Here is an 18157-nt window from a genome sequence, read left to right as displayed (position 1 = left end):
GGCACCACACCTTGCAGCGATTATAAAAGATAGTTAGTAACCCTACCGTGTGGTGATATGGATCAATCCGACCCTTTTCTAGTCGTGAGTGGTACAACTTGCTTGCACAACATTGAAGACCCGTCTGTCCCCTTATTGAATGTGCTTTTATAGTATACTGTCGTTAACTGTCAGTTCGGATGGGGGGGCTATTCGGACATTTCTGAAAACATATGTTCCACTATCATTTTTCCTCAACAACTCAACCCATAGTAGTTCTATATATTCTTACTACTTACTCCAACTTTCCTAGCACAAAATCCTGAATTATTAAGCAAGTTCCTTCCATGTGCGTGACTTTCGAGAAAGTAACACTCTACTAAGGTACTGCAATCTCAGTTTCAAAAAGTTCAGGTGCGCCACACTCAAAATCATGTTCAAACACTGATAGTGCCGAGAGGAGCTCTAACTTGGCTTGTGTGACCTCTGTGACGTCCGAATAGCCCCCCCCATCCAAGCTGACGGTTAACGACAGTAGAGTATTAGCTGCGTTCAGAGTGTAAGCGAAGCTGGGGGGAAGTCCTCCAGAGAGGATTTTAAGACTAACGAAGCAAAGCCCCTGGCGTTTGGTAAAGATAACCGAGGAATAACTCAGGGTAGATTCCATTTAGGTTTAGAAATACAAAATGGAGAATACACTGAAAATACATCTTCTACCTCATATATAAGATCAAAATGAGATTTGAAAAATGCTAATCTACCCCCATCATACCCGCAGCTCTCACTCAAAACCGTCCGACTATCCGCCAGCAACGGCGCCAGCAGTTAGATAAAACCGTTAAAAAAATCCTTCACCTGACAAAACCGGATAAACCCGGTCTCTGCAAAAGCAGCCATTGTTCTCCATGGAGCATAGCCACCACTCCATGGAGTAACCATTGTTCTCCTAGGAGCACAATTGTACTCCTAGGAGTCATTATACTGTAGCGAGTAGCACCTCCGACTATAAGTAGTAGGGGGTTTAGTATAGGAATACCTCAGTCGTTTCTATAGCCTCTCAGGCAGCGGCTGAGTTATGTTACATTACATTTATTAGAGATCACCTTAAACTAACATCTATTGTAGTTTCACTTAGTTTTATTAGGTTATGAGCCCTGGTGCGCAAAAGCTAAGCAGGAAATAATTCTTATTTGAAACGGCAACCTCGGAACCATAACCACAGCACGTGATACATCCGCATGTCCATTTCTCACTGGACCCAACAATTTTCAGATATGGAAACTCCGGATCATCTCAAAGCTACGTCGGGAAAAAGTTCTCCGGGTTGTTACTGGAGAGGAGCTTAAGCCCTCACCAGGAAAACCTACCTCGGAGGATCCTGAGATCACCTGGATACTTAAGGATAAGAAGACACATGGAATCATCCAGGACCATATCTCTGATGCCGTCCTAATGAGGACTGGAGACCTCACCAGCTCCAAGGAGTTATTTGATAAATTTGTCTCACTCCATCAGACATCCAACATTGCCTCGGCCTTCTATTCATTCCAGCAACTCACCAAATTGTCCTGGAATGGGACATCACCTATCCAGGACCACATTGCAAAAATCCAGACAATTGATTCACACTTCTCCGGAATGAAACTAGGAGTTGATACCAAACTCATGGCCTTCGCTCTTCTCCAATCTCTCCCATGCACTCCTGAATGGCAAATATTTCAGTCATCGGTAATCAACACGATTGAAGAAAATAAACTTACCTTTGATGCAGTTGAGATCCGGATCACTGCAGAAGTTGCACGACAGTCAGGGAAGGCCCCTGGAGGTTCCAAAACAGCACTCAAATCCGAGGAGAAGTGGTGTGACTTCCACAAAGCCAAAACACACAACACCTCGGAGTGTCGAACACTTCAGTCAGCCGGAAAAGGTCAAAGGAAGAAGAAAAAGGCAAATACGGCGGAGCAATCATCTGGATCTGACTCCGAGGAGGAACAGAGTCATATTGCATTGGAACATGTACATATTTCCAAGCCCCTTGCTAAACGCATTCAAGCTTACCTTGTGTCGGAACCCGATAAGACCAAAACAACAATTATTATTGACTCTGGAGCAACATCCCACATGGTCCCTCACCGCTCCTGGTTTGAGCCAGGAACATACCATGTTCTGCATCCTCCGAGGACAATCAGTTTTGGGGATGAATCCTCTGTAAATGCCATTGGCATTGGAACAGTAATCCTACAAGCAACTGTTGGCAAAAAAGACTACAATATTGCACTGTCAAATGTCTTACTTGTGCCAAACTTCACGTTAGCACTCATCTCTGTCCACAAATTGTCCAAAACGGGGTTATCAACACTTTTTCCAGCAGGGTCAAATGCTTGTGAAGTTCGGAAAAAGGAGGAACTTATCCTCACTGTGTTACACAAGCGAGGACTTTATCACATCCAAGCAAAACCCGAAATCAACCCGAAGTCAGCTTTTGCAGCAGTAGATGTAAATTTATTGCACAGGAGAATGGGACACATTGGAATGGACTGCTTGCAATGAATGGTTACAAAAAGACAGCTCCAGGACATAGACACCCTTACCGGAACCCCAGAGTTTTGTGAACCTTGTGCTTTAGGAAAGATGGAAGAAATTACCTTTCAAGTCCACTGGAGGAAACCGAGCCAAGCGCCCCATACAAATTGTGCACACAGATGTTGGAGGACCAATCAAATCAACTTCCAGGGCGGGTTTCCAGTACTGGATTATCATTGTAGATGATTTCTCCAAATTTCCATGGATATATTTCCTAAAACATAAAAGTGAAGCACTGGAACGATACAAGCAATGGAAAGAAGATGTCCAAACATTCTTCCAGACTCATTTGGGAGAAGAAAACTTCACTCCACTATACACAGAATTCCTCCGGAGCGATGGGGGAGGAGAATATACTGGCAATGCATTCAAAAATCAACTCCGAGGAGATGGTGTCATCCAAGAAACTACAGCTGCAGATACTCCGGAACAAAATGGCATTGCAGAACGCATGAATCAGACATTGGCTACATTAGCAACCACTATGCTCCATGATTCCAAGCTCCCAAAGTCATTTTGGGTAGATGCCATGCAAACAGCTGCATATATCACAGCATGCAGCCCAGCATCAGGACTCCATGGAAGGACCCCATATGAAATACTGTTTAAAAGGAGAGTTGATCCAACTTTGTTTCGCCCTTTCGGATGCCAAGCATATGCCTTGATTCCGAAAGACAAAAGGCAAGGGAAGTTTTACTCCAAGGGGCGCAAAGCCATAATGATTGGCTACACACATGGAAAGCAAGCCTACAAACTCCTAGACACTGAAAAACGGACTGTGTTTTCCGGTCGGCATGTCATATTCAATGAATCCGGAAAGGTACAAAAGGATGACACTGCTCTCTGGAACACAGACACTAGCACAGATCAGTGGGAGGGACTCATTCCAGAGAATGCTCACTATCCAGACCAAAAAAACATTGGAGGAGGATGATCCTGACCCTCGGATCCGAGATCCAAATGAATTACAAATGGAACCACATCTCCAAGAAGATGTTTCACAAGCAATGGAACCATATTAGCATGAAGATGTTCCGAGAGCAGTGGGAGCACCTGATCAGCTAAGACACCCTCCACAACAGTCTCTACAACCAAGACCTGAACACTGGCCATCTTCAGAACGGAAAGCCAAAGTAGAGTTACAGTCAGTGGGAGGACAGCCCCTCAACATACAGCCAGCTGATGTGGAAAAAGTCCGAATACAGCTAGACAGCCTGTCTATTGGATCAGCTTCTGGAAGGCATACAACACCTCCAAGGAGTCATCCAACACCTCCGAGGAGTGATTCAACACCTTCAGGAGTGAGTGGGGCAACAAATACACAAATGTGTCTACTCCCTGGAGTATCTGCACAAGTTCCTAAAAGAGCAGTCATGCCTGCTGAAGTCCTAGGAGTATGCAGAAGCAGTTGCCAGACCTTTCCTGCAGACAAAAACCGAGATTATCAAAGGACTCTAGATGAGGAACAGTCTTGAAAAGAGCAGCATGACAACTCCATGGAGAAACCTAACACTCCTGAGGTTCATGAAGAAACATCTGATACAGAGGAGACATTCTTTGCTGGAATAGCAAGTACCGGTCCATCTAACACAGACCTTCCAAGGACACTAAAGGAAGCCTTATCACGTCCGGATGGAGAATTATGGAAGTCTGCCTTGGAGGAGGAACTCCTAAGTCTCAATACTAATGCAGTGTATGACACTGTTCCACTTCCGAAGGGAGTAAAACCCATCACATCAAAACCTGTGTTCTGGATCAAGTTTGATCAAAACGGAAACATTGAGAGATACAAACTCCGGATTGTTGCACAAGGTTTTACTCAAAGGGAGGGGATTGATTACCATGAGGTTTTTGCTCTGGTTGCAAACTTAGAGTCAATCCGAATTATTCTAGCCCTGGCAGCAAAGTACGACCTAGAACTTGATCAAATGGACGTATCCACAGCTTATCTCAATGGAGAACTTGAAGAAGAACTGTACATGCTTCCTCCAGGGGGTGTTCCTATCCAACCTGGATACTGCTGGAGATTGAAGAAATCCATCCACCGGTTAAAACAAGCTGGTCGTACATGGAACAAAACTTTTGATCGCAAGCTCCAGGAGCTCGGTTTCACAAGACTAAATGCAGAAACATGTCTCTATGTATTCCGGGACAACAAACAAATATGCTTTGTTGTTGTCTATGTAGATGACCTCCTCCTAGGAGCTTCATCCCGAAAATTCATGGATATCACAAAAGCCAAACTCGAATCCATATTCAAAATGCAGGACCTTGGAGAAGCAAAATACATCCTCGGAATAGAAATCCAACGTGATCGTTCAAACAAAACAATATCCCTATTGCAACGCCAATACATTGACACAGTCCTGGAGCGTACTGGAATGAAGAACTGCAAACCAGTATGGACACCAATGGCCCATGGATCAAAACTCCTTGCAAATGCTCCAGGGGAAGATATTGTGCAACACGAGATGCATATTGAAGGGCGTCAAGTGTCATACCTCTCAATTGTAGGCTCCCTCATGTATGCCATGCTCGGAACCCACCCAGACATTGCCTACGTCATTGGAATACTAAGCAGGCATAGCTCAGCTCCAAGGAGCCATCACTGGGAAGCTGCAAAATGTGTCCTCCGATATCTGAAAGCAACCAGGGACATGGAACTACGTTATGATGGCACAGATGTCTCCATGGACATGGATTTCTATGGATATTCAGATGCAGATTGGTCTGGAGACCCAGACACGTCTTGATCAACATCAGGGTTTGTCTTTATCACCATCCGAGGAGCAATCTCCTGGACAAGCAAAAGACAAAACATGGTCGCTTTATCCTCCACAGAGTCAGAGTACATTGGATTGAGCAATGCTGGACAACACCTTGCATGGCTTCAGACATTTTTTGAAGAAATTGGACATGCTCAAAATGGACCTACAACATTGCACTGTGACTATCAAGCAGCTATCATTCTTACACGAGATCCACAGTTCCGTGCTCACACAAAACACATTCAACGGAAATATCATTTTATCCGAGATGACTTAGTATCAAAGGGAGAGGCAGTAATCAGATACATTCCTACAGGAGATATGGTTGCAGACATTCTCACTAAACCCCTCACTCATGAAAAACACTGGAAATTCTCTAAAGCTATGGGACTACGGTTGCACTCGAGTGGGAGTGACAAAACCGGATAAACCCGGTCTCTGCAAAAGCAGCCATTGTTCTCCATGGAGCATAGCCACCACTCCATGGAGTAACCATTGTTCTCCTAGGAGCACAATTGTACTCCTAGGAGTCATTATACTGTAGCGAGTAGCACCTCCGACTATAAGTAGTAGGGGGTTTAGTATAGGAATACCTCAGTCGTTTCTATAGCCTCTCGTTGTCGATGATGAGAACTGCTGTTAGAAAACCACACACAAAACAAACTAACACACAATCCTCCCAGATTCCATGGAACTTGTTTATGGGCTTTGCCTCCTAGAACAGTGGAGTGGTCTGGTTGTTCGTGGGGTGGTACATATAAAGATCCTTCAAAGTAAAACCCAGAGGTGTATGAGTGTGGGTTTTGAGGAGGAGGGATAGTTGAATTTATAGAAGGATAGGGGCTTTGTGACGAGTATAGACGAGCACTACCTTGCTAATCGTAGCACAAGGTAGGTTTGAGAACGACAATATGACGAGGATCCCAGTGATAGCAGGCTCCTGACGCACAAACAGTAGTGCTCAGAAGGACTCTAATTGAAAGGGATGACAATGACTTCAAAAGTGGGAAGTGACAATGACAGCAGTTGACAGTGGTAGAAGTGGGAAGTGTTGTGACCACACTGGATCACAAGTAGCAGAGTAGTGAACTTGAGAGTAGAGAAGAAGTCTGGATTGGAGTTCTTGTTTTTTTTTACAAGGTAAAATACAGGGGTTTATATAGTAAAAGAAAAGTAGGCTATGCACAGTATAGCTGTGCAAAAAGAATGAGAAAGAATATGAAGGAAGGAATGTACGCTGACAAATCCTGCATAGGTAGTACAGGATAAGATTGTCAAAAAAAGGAAAAGAAAGGGATAGAACAATGAATGCTGTGAGTAATGTCACAGGTTTGTATAGCCATAAAGTAAAGTCCAATAGCAAAAAGAGAGTAGGAAAATCATGATGTCATGGGAAGATGCAGTAAAAAAAAGCAAGGCAAAACACTATCAGTATCAACACAGTTCCTTTATTGTCAGTCAGGCATTCTAAAAAATGTGTCCATAAAAATGATTCAAAAATCAAAAATAATCGCACTGTAAATGAATGTTCTGCTGAAGAAAAAGAAACTGGAGCCGGTCCACCACCTAGTCCAAATCCGACAGTTCCATGGCCTTACCAATGGACTGGTTGTGTTGGACCACCTGATCAAACGAGGGAGGGAGAGGAGTAGTTCCAATTTGGAACAAGTGAGTCCCAGGCAGTGTGTGGTAGGTGTAGCTGTAGCGAAGACAATGGACAAAAGATAAGTGTACCCAAGTGAATGGGACAGCGATGAACATGGGCGACGCAAGGGGATGAACCTTCTCCAGCTCAAAAACTACCCACCCGCGCTCCAACCAGGCAAGACAAGCGACCAATGTTTTGATAGTATATGATGGTAGATCGACATCATAAAGATGGACCTGTTGCCCTATTTGAACCGGCCGCCGGGGCTTTGCTGATATCAGCAGTGGCACGTGGTAGTCAACGGATCGGCGACGGAAGCGGATAGGAAGTGGTGACATCAGAAATGGTGGGGGTGCAAATAAAATGAGGAGGAGGAGGGTGGAGGTGACGAAAAAGTGGATTAGAATGGGGACCCAGAAACGACCGTCAGGTGAGAATAAAAAGGAGAGGAAGGGGCCCATGGTGGGGCTAGGCAAAGGAAGGGGAGTAAGGGAAACAACAAAAGCGAGGGCGCAATGCAATCTGTAGCCAGTGGCGACGCGAAAATTTGCCGAAATGCCGAAATGCGGAAAGTACCGGATGGAAAAGCAAAGGTGAGCGTGACTGGATTGCCTAATAGAGGTGGTGCTGATCAGCCACAAGTTCGAAAAAGGCAATATTAATTACTATTCCACGTGGCACTGTGCCTGTGTGGCGCAAAGGCAAGTATTTTGAATATTCGCTTCGTTATTGACACCTGTCTATGCTACCAATCAACTTTGGTGCATGACATCGGGCAGCGGCTGAGGTATGTTACATTACATTTATTAGAGATCACCTTAAACTAACATCTATTGTAGTTTCACTTAGTTTTATTATCACCAACTAATCCATTGTCGTCGCACTGTCAGCGATGATGATGATGATGACGACAAGGACAACCTCTCTATCCACTCTTCAGCCTCACCATCTGATCAGAGCATCAGCTCCGCTAGTTCTGACAGCACAGGTAATCATAGTGTATCGATGTCGGTATCTTCTATATCAAGCAGGATCCCATCAGAGCTGCGTATTGGACGCGCTAAGATTAGCCATATTAGGCTGGTGATTACTAAATACCGCCACTTATGTCAGCAAATTCAGAAAACACGCGTTTTCACAGTGCACCCACCTGCACCACATGAACCCCAATTTAATTTACTGGCATGGTCCAGAAACCACAATCAGACCCGACATCAATTGAGGGTATATCCCTCCACTTTTGACGCAATACTTGCCCGAGTACGCGACCACCTTATTTACCACTAAATAATGAGCAAATTCCGGTTGAGGTCCAATTGGCCATATTCCTTACCCGATTAGGCCATTATGGCAACAGGACTTCAGTGGCTGACATTGCCGATTGGTCTGGTGTTTCCGTGGGAGGCGTTGAGTTATGCACAAAGCGGTGCATGATTGCGATCATCTCCCTCCATGATGATGTCATTAAGGCACCAACTCCCGCTGAAAAAGAAGACACTAAATGTTGGGTCAAGAAACAGGTCTGTCCTGCTTGGCAAAATGGGTATTTGTCCATAGATGGGACGACCTTCAATTTATTTCAAAAACCTAGCCATTATGGAGAGACTTTCTATGATAGGAAGTCTAATTATTCCATTAATGCACAGGTAATCTTATTTGATAGAAACTGTTTTTCATGTTCTGATTTTTATATGTAATAAATATAGGTTGTGACTCTCCCACATAATCTGAAAATTGTTGATTATTGTGTTGGTCACACGGGTAGTACCCACAATGCTTCAGCATTTCTCGACACTGGCCTGAGAACGCAACCAGAATTGTTTTTGGGACCAGGGGAGTGGATTTGGGCTGACTCAGCTTATCCACTTTCAGCCACATGTGTCCCACCCTTCAAGCAGCCACCTAATGGGGCTCTGATGCGCTGACAGCGGCACTTCAATTGTCACCTATCCCATGTCTGCATTCGGTCTGAGCATGCAATCGGACTTCTGAAAATTCGCTTACAGTCACTGAAGGAACTCCGAATTCAAGTCAGCTCAGTTCACCGATTCAGTTACACCAAACTCTGGATTTGGTGTTGCTTCATTCTTCACAATATGATCATAGAAATAGAGGGAAATAAAAGTAGGATAGACAGGGACTGGCGGAGAGAACTAAATGATATCTTAGAAGGGTCAACTGATGGGGACTTGGAAGAATCGGACCAGGAGGAGGACCTTGAAATAGATGCCACATCAGAGAACCTTAGAGACACCCTTTCAGCCGCTCTTTTTGCTAGCCACTTATATAGATAAATCAGAGAACACAGCATAACCATTCATTCATACATTGTAAGCATACATATAACACTAGACATTGGTAAAACAACATGGACATATCTACACGCAAGCAGAAAGTTATGCAATAACATTGTTCTCATCATAAATAGTGTCCCCACTGTGATAGTCCCCTTGAAAAATGGATGGTGTTTGGGCTGACAGATGATGATGATGGCCGGATGAGGTGGATGCGTACTGACTAGGCATATCAGCATCATCATAATTCATGTCAGCAGAGGGAGTTAGGGTCTGCAAGAGGCTCTGCATATCAGTGAAACCTGAAGGTGATGACGGCGCAACCCCAGATATGTCTGCAGTCTGCAAGGGAGCAAACTCAGGGGGAGAGGGAAGATGGACCGAGGATCCTAGCAGGCCATGTAACATGTTAAGTTGTTGGTTTCCGCCTTGGTTTCCAAATACGCCCAGAAGTGCCAACAACTCAAATTTCCTCATCTCCATGTCGTTCTTTGCGTCGTTCTCCATCTTGTGTGTATTCAGCCTCATCTCCTCCATCTTCAGGTCCTGCTCCACCTGCAACTTAGCAATCTCAATCTGTTCTTGTTTCTTCGTCCCGTCTATCTTAGATTGCACTTTGAGACTCTTGTACTGTATGACTTCGCTTCCATGAACTAGTTTCAGCCGCTTGACCTCCAATGCTGCAGCCTCTTGCTCTTTTGCAGACTGAATGATTGGCTGCATGAAATCTTCCATCTGATCAGCTTCGGAGGGGCGAGTGCGCGATACATCATCTGCTGGGTTGTTTGGTGCCTCATCAACACGCGCCCGTTTCCCTTTGCCTTTTTTGGATGCTCGTGAAGGTGTCTGACCCGGGGATTCATCTTCACCTCGCACAGGCATCTGACTCGAGGAAGCACCTTGAGAGCCCCGGATTGCATTGGTGCTCGCTTGGAGACTCTGCCGGTGAATAGCGGTAACAGACCTCGTGCCAGGAAGAGATGTGGCGGATGGCGACGTAAGAACCGAAGTAGTGGATGGTCCTGTCACAAGCGAATGATCAGATTGTGAAGCCATTGTGGCTGGTGTACTGGGGGTTGGTGCAAGAATGCGAGGCCAATTGAGTGAGGAAAGTGAGTGTACAGAAGGAGTTGAGGAGTTGAAACTGTCAAACGATGCAGTAGAAAACGAGGGATGGGTGGAAAAGGGTAGCAGATTCCTATATACATGGTTCCCGCCAGAAGACTGAGTGCTAACTCCAGCATATTGTTGCTGGCCGGTAAACTGCGGCTGACCAGTATATTGTTGCTGACCAGTGAACTGCTGCTGAGGGAGGGTCGAATATTGCTGCTGCTGACTAGTGAACTGCTACTGAGGCATAGGGTGATGCATGCTGTGTTGTGACGTGAACTAAACTACTGTCCTCATATTCCATGAGGCTCCAGTCACCATTGCTCTGGAAGTCGCCGTTGTTCATGGGATCCTGACCTGCATTTGCACCAAACAGCAATAACATAGCACTACTTTCAAGATTTTGACCAGGCAGGGACAACTCGGGTTGAGATGTATACTTTGGCAATGACTTCCACATTGCATGGAGATGATCCCACCATCTGAATTGCCCACGCACTTTCTCTAAATGTAGATATTTATATGCTTCCATTCTGAAATCCCAACTGATTCAAAACTCACCAATAGGGTTGGTAAAACCCGACGAAGCCAACTCTTCAGCAGACAATCCAGCACCTGTACCTGACAAGCTGTGCACACACTCCTTATACTTTTTCCCGAGGCTTCAAAAGTATTCATCATGTTGATATCATTATGTCTGTTAAAAATAATATATAAATATGTACTGTTGAGTCTTGATTGCACTGATTCTCCAAATTGCTTGCGGTGATGGTCAACTGCAATACGAAATTCTTCCTTTGAGTCGTTCTTGAAGACATGTCGAGCAATTCTTCTGACGATCGGGACCCTGACACTCTTGGTGTTCCTCACAACTGGCCAGTTTTCTCCCCTAGCTACAGATAACGAATCAGAAAAAAGCATTTGACGTTGCACAGGATGTTTCTCAAGCCAATCTATTATGTGATCAGTACATTTGTTTGACCAAGTAATGTGAGATGGAGCCGGGGGATTGCCTTGGGATGCAAGAGTCTGCACTGATCCTGTCTTGCAACTTGTAAGAGTCCTAGCAATGCTGTGGCCTTCACCAGACAGTTGTTGGCTCTGATTGTCGTTGTCAGAGATGTCGTCAATGCTGTGGGACAACATGAGGAACCTCAAGGTTAGAAGCAGGGCTGCTAGTGGGTCATCAGTATGGAGGGGCGTCCCCATCGATTAAGGGATTGAATTGGCACTTCAATATACTAGCTTTCCCTTGAGTATCCGCCTCCGCAAATTTGGGTTTGCGACAAATATTTTTTGGATTTCTATCCACAAAACTACCCTAGGGTTTGAGGTAAGGCCATTCGGGTAGCGATGACGTGGCCTGTACAGCAGCTACGCGAAAACAGTCTGTAGCTAAGCAAGGATGCTCTGAACAGAGCTATTAGCCCCGTTCAAGGTCCATTTCTAGGAGGGGGGGAAGCAAGTAACCAAAAGTTGTCATCTTGGTGACCACACCTAACCAACGGCAAATGTGTAAATTAAATAGAAATGCTGTACCAAAAAAATGAGTATACCACGAAGCTGAACATGAAAACCATGAGTTGTAAGCTATATATGGACAAGCCAAACGCACCTCGGAATGCCAACATGTCTCGCCACCAGCCCACTATCTGTCAGCGTTGTCTCGAGGAACTCGACACCACATTTGTGGATCTCCTTCGGCAGCTAATCCACAGGCCGGTCACCATCACCGACCATTCTGAAGATGGGTCACGTGATGGGTCACCACCAAGCAGTCCGCTTTCTCTTGTCCGTTCAGATTCTCCCATATCAGGTAAGTCAGTTGTCTCCCTCTGACTAAATATATTATGGTAGGTATTAATACCTTGTAAAAATGGAAGGTACATCATCTGCCGAGCAGGCGGAAGTAGTTGTACATCCCAAGGCACATCAAATACAAATATTAATAACAGACAGAATGTCTCCGTTTGCAAGACCAGGTGCAACATACAAAAGTATTTACAACATACCCACAAGCACCTCGTCTATCACAATTCCCTCTTATGGAGTGGTCACGTCTTTACAATCCAACATGTTTCCAACATATTAATCAATGTCGACCAGAAACTTTTGACGGTATTTTAGCTAGGATCTGTGACCACCCAATATTCCACAATAGTTCTAATACACTGCAAACTCCTATTGAACATCAACTCTCCATGTTTTTGAACCGTCTAGGCCACTATGGAAATGGATTTACACCTGCTGATATTGCTGACTGGGCAGGTCTCTCTGTTGGCACAGTGGTGAATAGCACCAATCGGTGTATGATTGCTATCCTCTCATTGCATGATGAGGTTGTTGGTCCCCCTACTTGAGAGGAGAAGGATGCTGCCAAAACGTGGGTGGAGAATCAAGTTTGTGCAGAATGGAGAAATGGGTGTTTGGCAGTTGACGGTACCAACATTCCTCTCTTCCAAAAACCAAGCCACTTTGGAGAGACATTCTTTGATAGGAAATCCAACTACTCTTTGAATTGCCAGGTAATTTATATTACTTCTGAATTATGGAAGTGATCTGAACTTTCCCCAGGCTATTATTCTTCCCCATAATCTCGAGATCATAGATTATGGTCTAGGGCATATAGGAAGCACTCATGATTCCTCTGCCTTCCAAGACACTCTGACATCACAAAACCATTAAGACTTTCTGAACAAAGATGAATGGATCTGGGCAGATTCTGCATACCCTATCACATCTTGGTGTGTAGCACTATTCAAGCAGCCACCAGGTCGTAGCCTCACTACAAGGCAATCTCAATTTAACTACCATTTATCATGCATCCGTATACGCTGTGAATATGCAATTGGACTTCTCAAGATACAATTCCAGTCCCTCAAAGAACTATGTATACAAATCAACACAGAAAACAAACTAGAGTTTGCTGTTGCCTGGATTCGTTGCTGTATCATTCTACACAACCTTATCATTGAAGGCAACCAGGCAGAGAATACTATTACTATTCCTAGTGATTGGCAGCAAGGAGCACAGGACAATGGAGGAATGGATATAGACATGGATACTGATGAGCTAGAGTCAGAAATTCCTGAGAATCCGAATCAGGATCTTAGGCAAAGTCTTTTTAATTCACTCTTTAACAGTCACTTGTATTGATGTATCATCTGGTAATACATCATATCCTGTAACGAAAACAACAAAGCAATATATTCATTATCCATCACGAAAAACAACAGAAGCACATACAACAACAATGAAAACATCATACAAGTATTCAATATATCAACATATGCAACTTAAAAGTACGAGGACACATGATAGGGACCATGAGGGCATAAAGAACCGACAAGTAAAACCAACCAACAGCCGAGCATCAGACATCACCAATCCCACCTTCATATAACTCCTCATTCTCGACGCTAGTACCACTAACGAAAGCTGAAATGTACTTGTTGATAGCCTGGCTATGGGGGTCATCAATACCAAAAACTACCGTATTGGAACTTGAGCCAAAGTCCAGGTTTTCAGGAACAAATGGAGCCGACATGAGGAGCAATGAGCCCCCAGCAGAGTTGTTGGACTCAAGATCCAAACCATCAGGAGCAAATGGAGCCGACGTGGAGAGTGTTGAACCCCTGGCAGGGTCAATAGATGCAGATGATGATGGGAAGTGCGACGCTTCGGGTGAGATCTGAGGAATGTTCATAGGCCTGGTAACACCCATCCGGTACTGAATCTTCAGTGCTTCAAGTTCATGGGCGGACCGCTTTAATTGCATGTCCTCAACAGCAAGCTGAGTACGCTGGGAATTCTCTTGTAGGGTTATCTGAGTATGCTGAGCATTCCCTTCACGGAATATCTGCAACTTGGCCAGCTGAAGGAGGCCAGCTTGATGTTGAGCATCAGCTTCCTTTGCGGTGATAATGTTTTTACCCTGCTTGACAACCATATTGTGGATGTATTTTGCCTGCTTCAAAGTACGCTCTGATACCCTCTCATCTTTATCCTCCTTGAGAACAGGTTCTATTAATGTCTTCAAGCGTTCAGTGTCCGACTCTTTCTTCTTACCCTTCACTTGCTTCAGCTCAGGTTTCTTCTTCGGCTCAGACTCGTCTGGTTCGACAGCCTCACGTGTGCGCTTTGATCGAGTTGAGGTAGGAGTTGAAGATCTAGGGGTGATGACGGGCCCACTGTGAGCAGGTGAATGGCCCCGAATAGGCGACTGTCCATGACCTAAAGGAGCTGCACTCACCTCAATGGCTGAGCATTAGATCGGTGTGCACGGTTGCTCCAATTGGCACATGTGGCCGGAAATAGATGGGATTGATACCATGGACGGAACAGAAGATACAGCATGACAAGAGCCAATTGAGTTGTCCGAGCCGTTACTGTTGATGGTGAGACTGGACAGTGATGGGTCAGAAGTAATGGGATCAGTGCCTCGAGGATTGTAATAAAGGGAGGACATGTAGGGGCATATGTTGCTGCCATGCTGTGGCTGCTGGGGAATAGGCGGCGGATGAGAAAGTGACGGATTGGACCTAGAAAACATATGCTGAGACGTGCTCCCATGCTGAGGGACATCGTAGTGCTGTTGCTGCTGCTGCTGCTGCTGGTAGTTATCCCTACTATATGTCGCCACCACCCGATTACCGTCAACCCCATAACCTGAATTGTTGTTCATCATGTCCCACCCTCCTTCTTGAAAGTGGCGGTTCATGCCACGTTCCATCGCCCCATCATCACCTCTCATTGAGAACAGGATTGCTGTGGCCTGAGTAGCAAGATCTTGACCATGCACAGCAGTTGCCGGTTTGGCATTATACTTCGGAGAGGACTTCCAGAATGCATTCAGGCTGTCCCACCAACGGAACTTTGTGTAAAGACCCTAGCTGTATGCCGGTGACCCGAGCAGCGTAGGACTTAAATCTCAACAAGTGTTTCGACAAGCAAGTATAAAAGAGTAAATCTACAACTGGGGTATGTACATGGATATTGTGCTAGTTATATAGGAAAGAGCATGAGGCTACGGGGAGGTATGACGTAGCGTATTGGTAACTAACATGTGTATGTAGTGAGGCTGATTGGTAATGTGTATTACTAATAGATCACGTGATACTAGATAAGATTAGATCAGAGAGAGATTAGATAAGGTGAAACAAGAGTCTCTATCTCTCGATTAGATAAGAAAGCTGAGTCAGATGGGTACGATCGTGACACTTTGCCCAAACACATTCTTTTCAAATCAGTACATAGAACCTGTAAATAAAACCAAAAAAAACATACCAATGGGACTATTGAATTGATCATCAGACGGGTCTCCTGATATAAGGCCGCTCCCAGTTGACCCTAATTCACGCAAGTGTCCCTTGTATGTTTTGCTGAGGCTAACAGGACGTGAGCAGATACATGGAGAGAGAATATATGTACTTATGTTGTGAGACGATTTTGGACTGCTTCGCCAAATCGTTTGCGATGATGATCAACCGCAATACGGAGGTTGTCACTAGAGTCATGTTTAAAAACATGTCTTGCTATCCTTCGATGCAATGAAGCTTTCGTGTACTTGGTAGTCTTCGACACTTCTCGGTTCTCTTCTTTCACAACAGCAGTAGAATCTGAAAAGAGGACATATCTGCGTTTAGGGTGCTTTTCCAGCCACTCAACCAGTCTATCTGTACGAGAATTAGTCCAGTTGATCTGGGCAGGTCTAGGGGGATTACCTTGTTTCTGGAGAGTGTGTTCTGATGCTGTCTGACAGCTTGTATCAGTGGTGATGAAATCGCTGGGATCGTCAGAGTGCACCATGACCTGGACAAGAGCGAAGGCTAACTGAGGGGGTGGCACCCAGCCTTGCAGCACATAAAGTTGAAGCGCTGATTATAGTCAGAGTTGTTTAATTCAATTTTTTGAGGAATATACCAAAATATCAGTCCGGTGATCTCCAGGTCTGCTCTTCGGCTATTTTCAAGATAGATGACGTGGCCCAGCTGAAAGCTGGACTGGGGCTTAAGCGCTTTAAGCGAGGTCCCTTCGAAACGGACCAAGGCTATTGTCCAACGCTGGCCCATGTTCGCGGAGACGGGTGAACCGAAGTACCCGGTCAGTTCTTCCGCAGCGTACAACAGACACGTCACAACCTCAGTTGCACGAGTGATTACCAACTCAACGCCAAAATTTCGAAGACAAACGCTCTTGGTTTTCAAAGTCGACGAATCAGAGCATCCAAACACAAGTGTAGTGGTCGTACTCCTTGTATCAAGCGCCCCTAGGGTTGACCAGACTCAGACGTGTCAATCAATGTGCTCAATCTTCGAATTTTTGAAGTGAGATGGTATACCAAGGGACAAAGTTCCTTGTAAATTGGACGACAGGAAGAAAGGCCTGGCTCCCATGCGCGCATCTGCGTGTATCTATCGCGTTTTCGACAGTCTTGATAAGTTAGCACGCTACTCGCACTTGTTCTGCCAACGAGTCTCAGGGAGCCTCTGAGGGTCAACATGGAAAATGACCCATCCAGGCGTCGCGACGGTTGGAGTCAGTGCTGAGCTGGCAATCCGCCGTGATCGATAAAAGCGCGGAGTGATTTCTCCAAGGAGACCGAGCATGCCACGATCCAGAAGCTCGAAAACCCTGAACCACAGACAGACAAAATGGAAATTTACACTCCCGGCAAAACTCGCGGTGTCTCGCGCCCGAACGTGCTCCGCTTTCACAGACTAGTATGCGTGGCCCTGACAGCCAACCTCAGTATAAAAGAGGCTTTTGCGCAACGTACTGGTCTCATCACCTCCACAGCTCCCACTCCAAGCCATCAACGTACATCTTTTTGTTTTACGCCCACTTCCCGCCAAGATTACCGCCATGACCCACACAGAACTCTGGTTGACTTACCACCAAATCTCGCGCTGTGACAAACCTGCCACCGCTCAGCTCATCGAGCTTGAGTTCCAAAACCAGAAGCTCTGCGACTTGGAGGATATCATGGAGCACCTGTTCCGCCAGGGCTTCGTTGAAGCTAAGCACAGGTCGCTGTCATGGTGGGAGAAGTGTGATGGCCAGAAAGTGAAGGGAAGCTTTGATATCGAAGAGCTGTTGAAGCAAGGCGTTGGGAAGTGCCCCGACACGGCTTTGAGGCTGATCATAGGTGGGCTACTTTCATGTGTTGTTTCAGGATTTCGACTTGGGTTAATTATCAACCTATAGCCGACGCGCCTCCTGCTGTTTGGTTCAGCTATGTGTATCTTCGTAACACCACTGGAGCAGTCGTGACGCAGCGTGTCAAGCTCGACACTCCCGAGACGAAGTTCGAGATAATGGCTCACCTGACCAACCACATTTTCAAGCATGGTTTCCTACCTGCGAACGTGAGGTCCTTGGTATACTGGCAGACGTCATGTGGGAGGAGAATCGAGGAGCATTTCCGTCTTGAAGAGCTGCTTACAATTGGTGATGGTCTTGCTGAGGAGGCTCCTCTGCGCCTTGTCATCGGTGAGTATGATGCTACTTCTTGATGCGCATTAGGACTAAATGCTATCTTTATTAGATCACGCGCCCTGTCATCCCCATCACCCCATTTGCCACCATTAGGATGGGGCTGCTTGCACCTTTCCTGGCTGTTATTGGAGTATGGTTGAAGTTTTGGATCTGGCTGGCACGCTCATTAGGAATGCTCTAATATACGATGTTGGCTTGAATCTTGAATGAATGCTTCTTCTAACTTGAGTTACTGTTGGATTAAGACTAGCCTCCAAGTCTGAGAATGTTGAGATCAG

At 45.4% G+C, this 18157-nt stretch overlaps 4 protein-coding genes across 4 annotated transcripts; 3 read left to right on the top strand and 1 right to left on the bottom strand.

The window, feature by feature from the left end:
* Positions 1-2792: 2792 nt before the first annotated feature.
* SERLADRAFT_393099 (uncharacterized protein) lies at positions 2793-3017 on the top strand (the record flags this gene model as incomplete). The annotated part of the gene is made up of 1 exon (XM_007319834.1): positions 2793-3017. A coding segment is annotated over one exon (225 nt), but the record flags the coding sequence as incomplete, so codon positions are not given.
* A 5391-nt stretch (positions 3018-8408) lies between these two features.
* Positions 8409-13538, top strand: SERLADRAFT_349659 (uncharacterized protein; the record flags this gene model as incomplete). Its single annotated transcript, XM_007319833.1, has 3 exons — positions 8409-8624; positions 8685-8856; positions 13135-13538. The coding sequence occupies 3 exons, from the start codon at positions 8409-8411 to the stop codon at positions 13536-13538; spliced, it is 792 nt and encodes a 263-aa protein (XP_007319895.1).
* A 1435-nt stretch (positions 13539-14973) lies between these two features.
* On the bottom strand, positions 14974-15855 carry SERLADRAFT_393097 (uncharacterized protein; the record flags this gene model as incomplete). Its single annotated transcript, XM_007319832.1, has 2 exons — positions 14974-15220; positions 15670-15855. Coding segments are annotated over 2 exons (166 nt in total), but the record flags the coding sequence as incomplete, so codon positions are not given.
* Positions 15856-17246: 1391 nt separating this feature from the next.
* Positions 17247-18011, top strand: SERLADRAFT_362183 (uncharacterized protein; the record flags this gene model as incomplete). Its single annotated transcript, XM_007319831.1, has 3 exons — positions 17247-17529; positions 17589-17873; positions 17929-18011. 3 exons carry the CDS (start codon positions 17247-17249, stop codon positions 17970-17972), a joined length of 612 nt encoding a protein of 203 aa, XP_007319893.1.
* Positions 18012-18157: the final 146 nt, after the last annotated feature.

The sequence above is a fragment of the Serpula lacrymans genome, assembly GCF_000218685.1.
Source record: "Serpula lacrymans var. lacrymans S7.9 unplaced genomic scaffold SERLAscaffold_8, whole genome shotgun sequence".
In the NCBI taxonomy this organism is placed as follows: domain Eukaryota; kingdom Fungi; phylum Basidiomycota; class Agaricomycetes; order Boletales; family Serpulaceae; genus Serpula; species Serpula lacrymans.
This window is presented reverse-complemented; position numbering and strand designations above follow the sequence as displayed.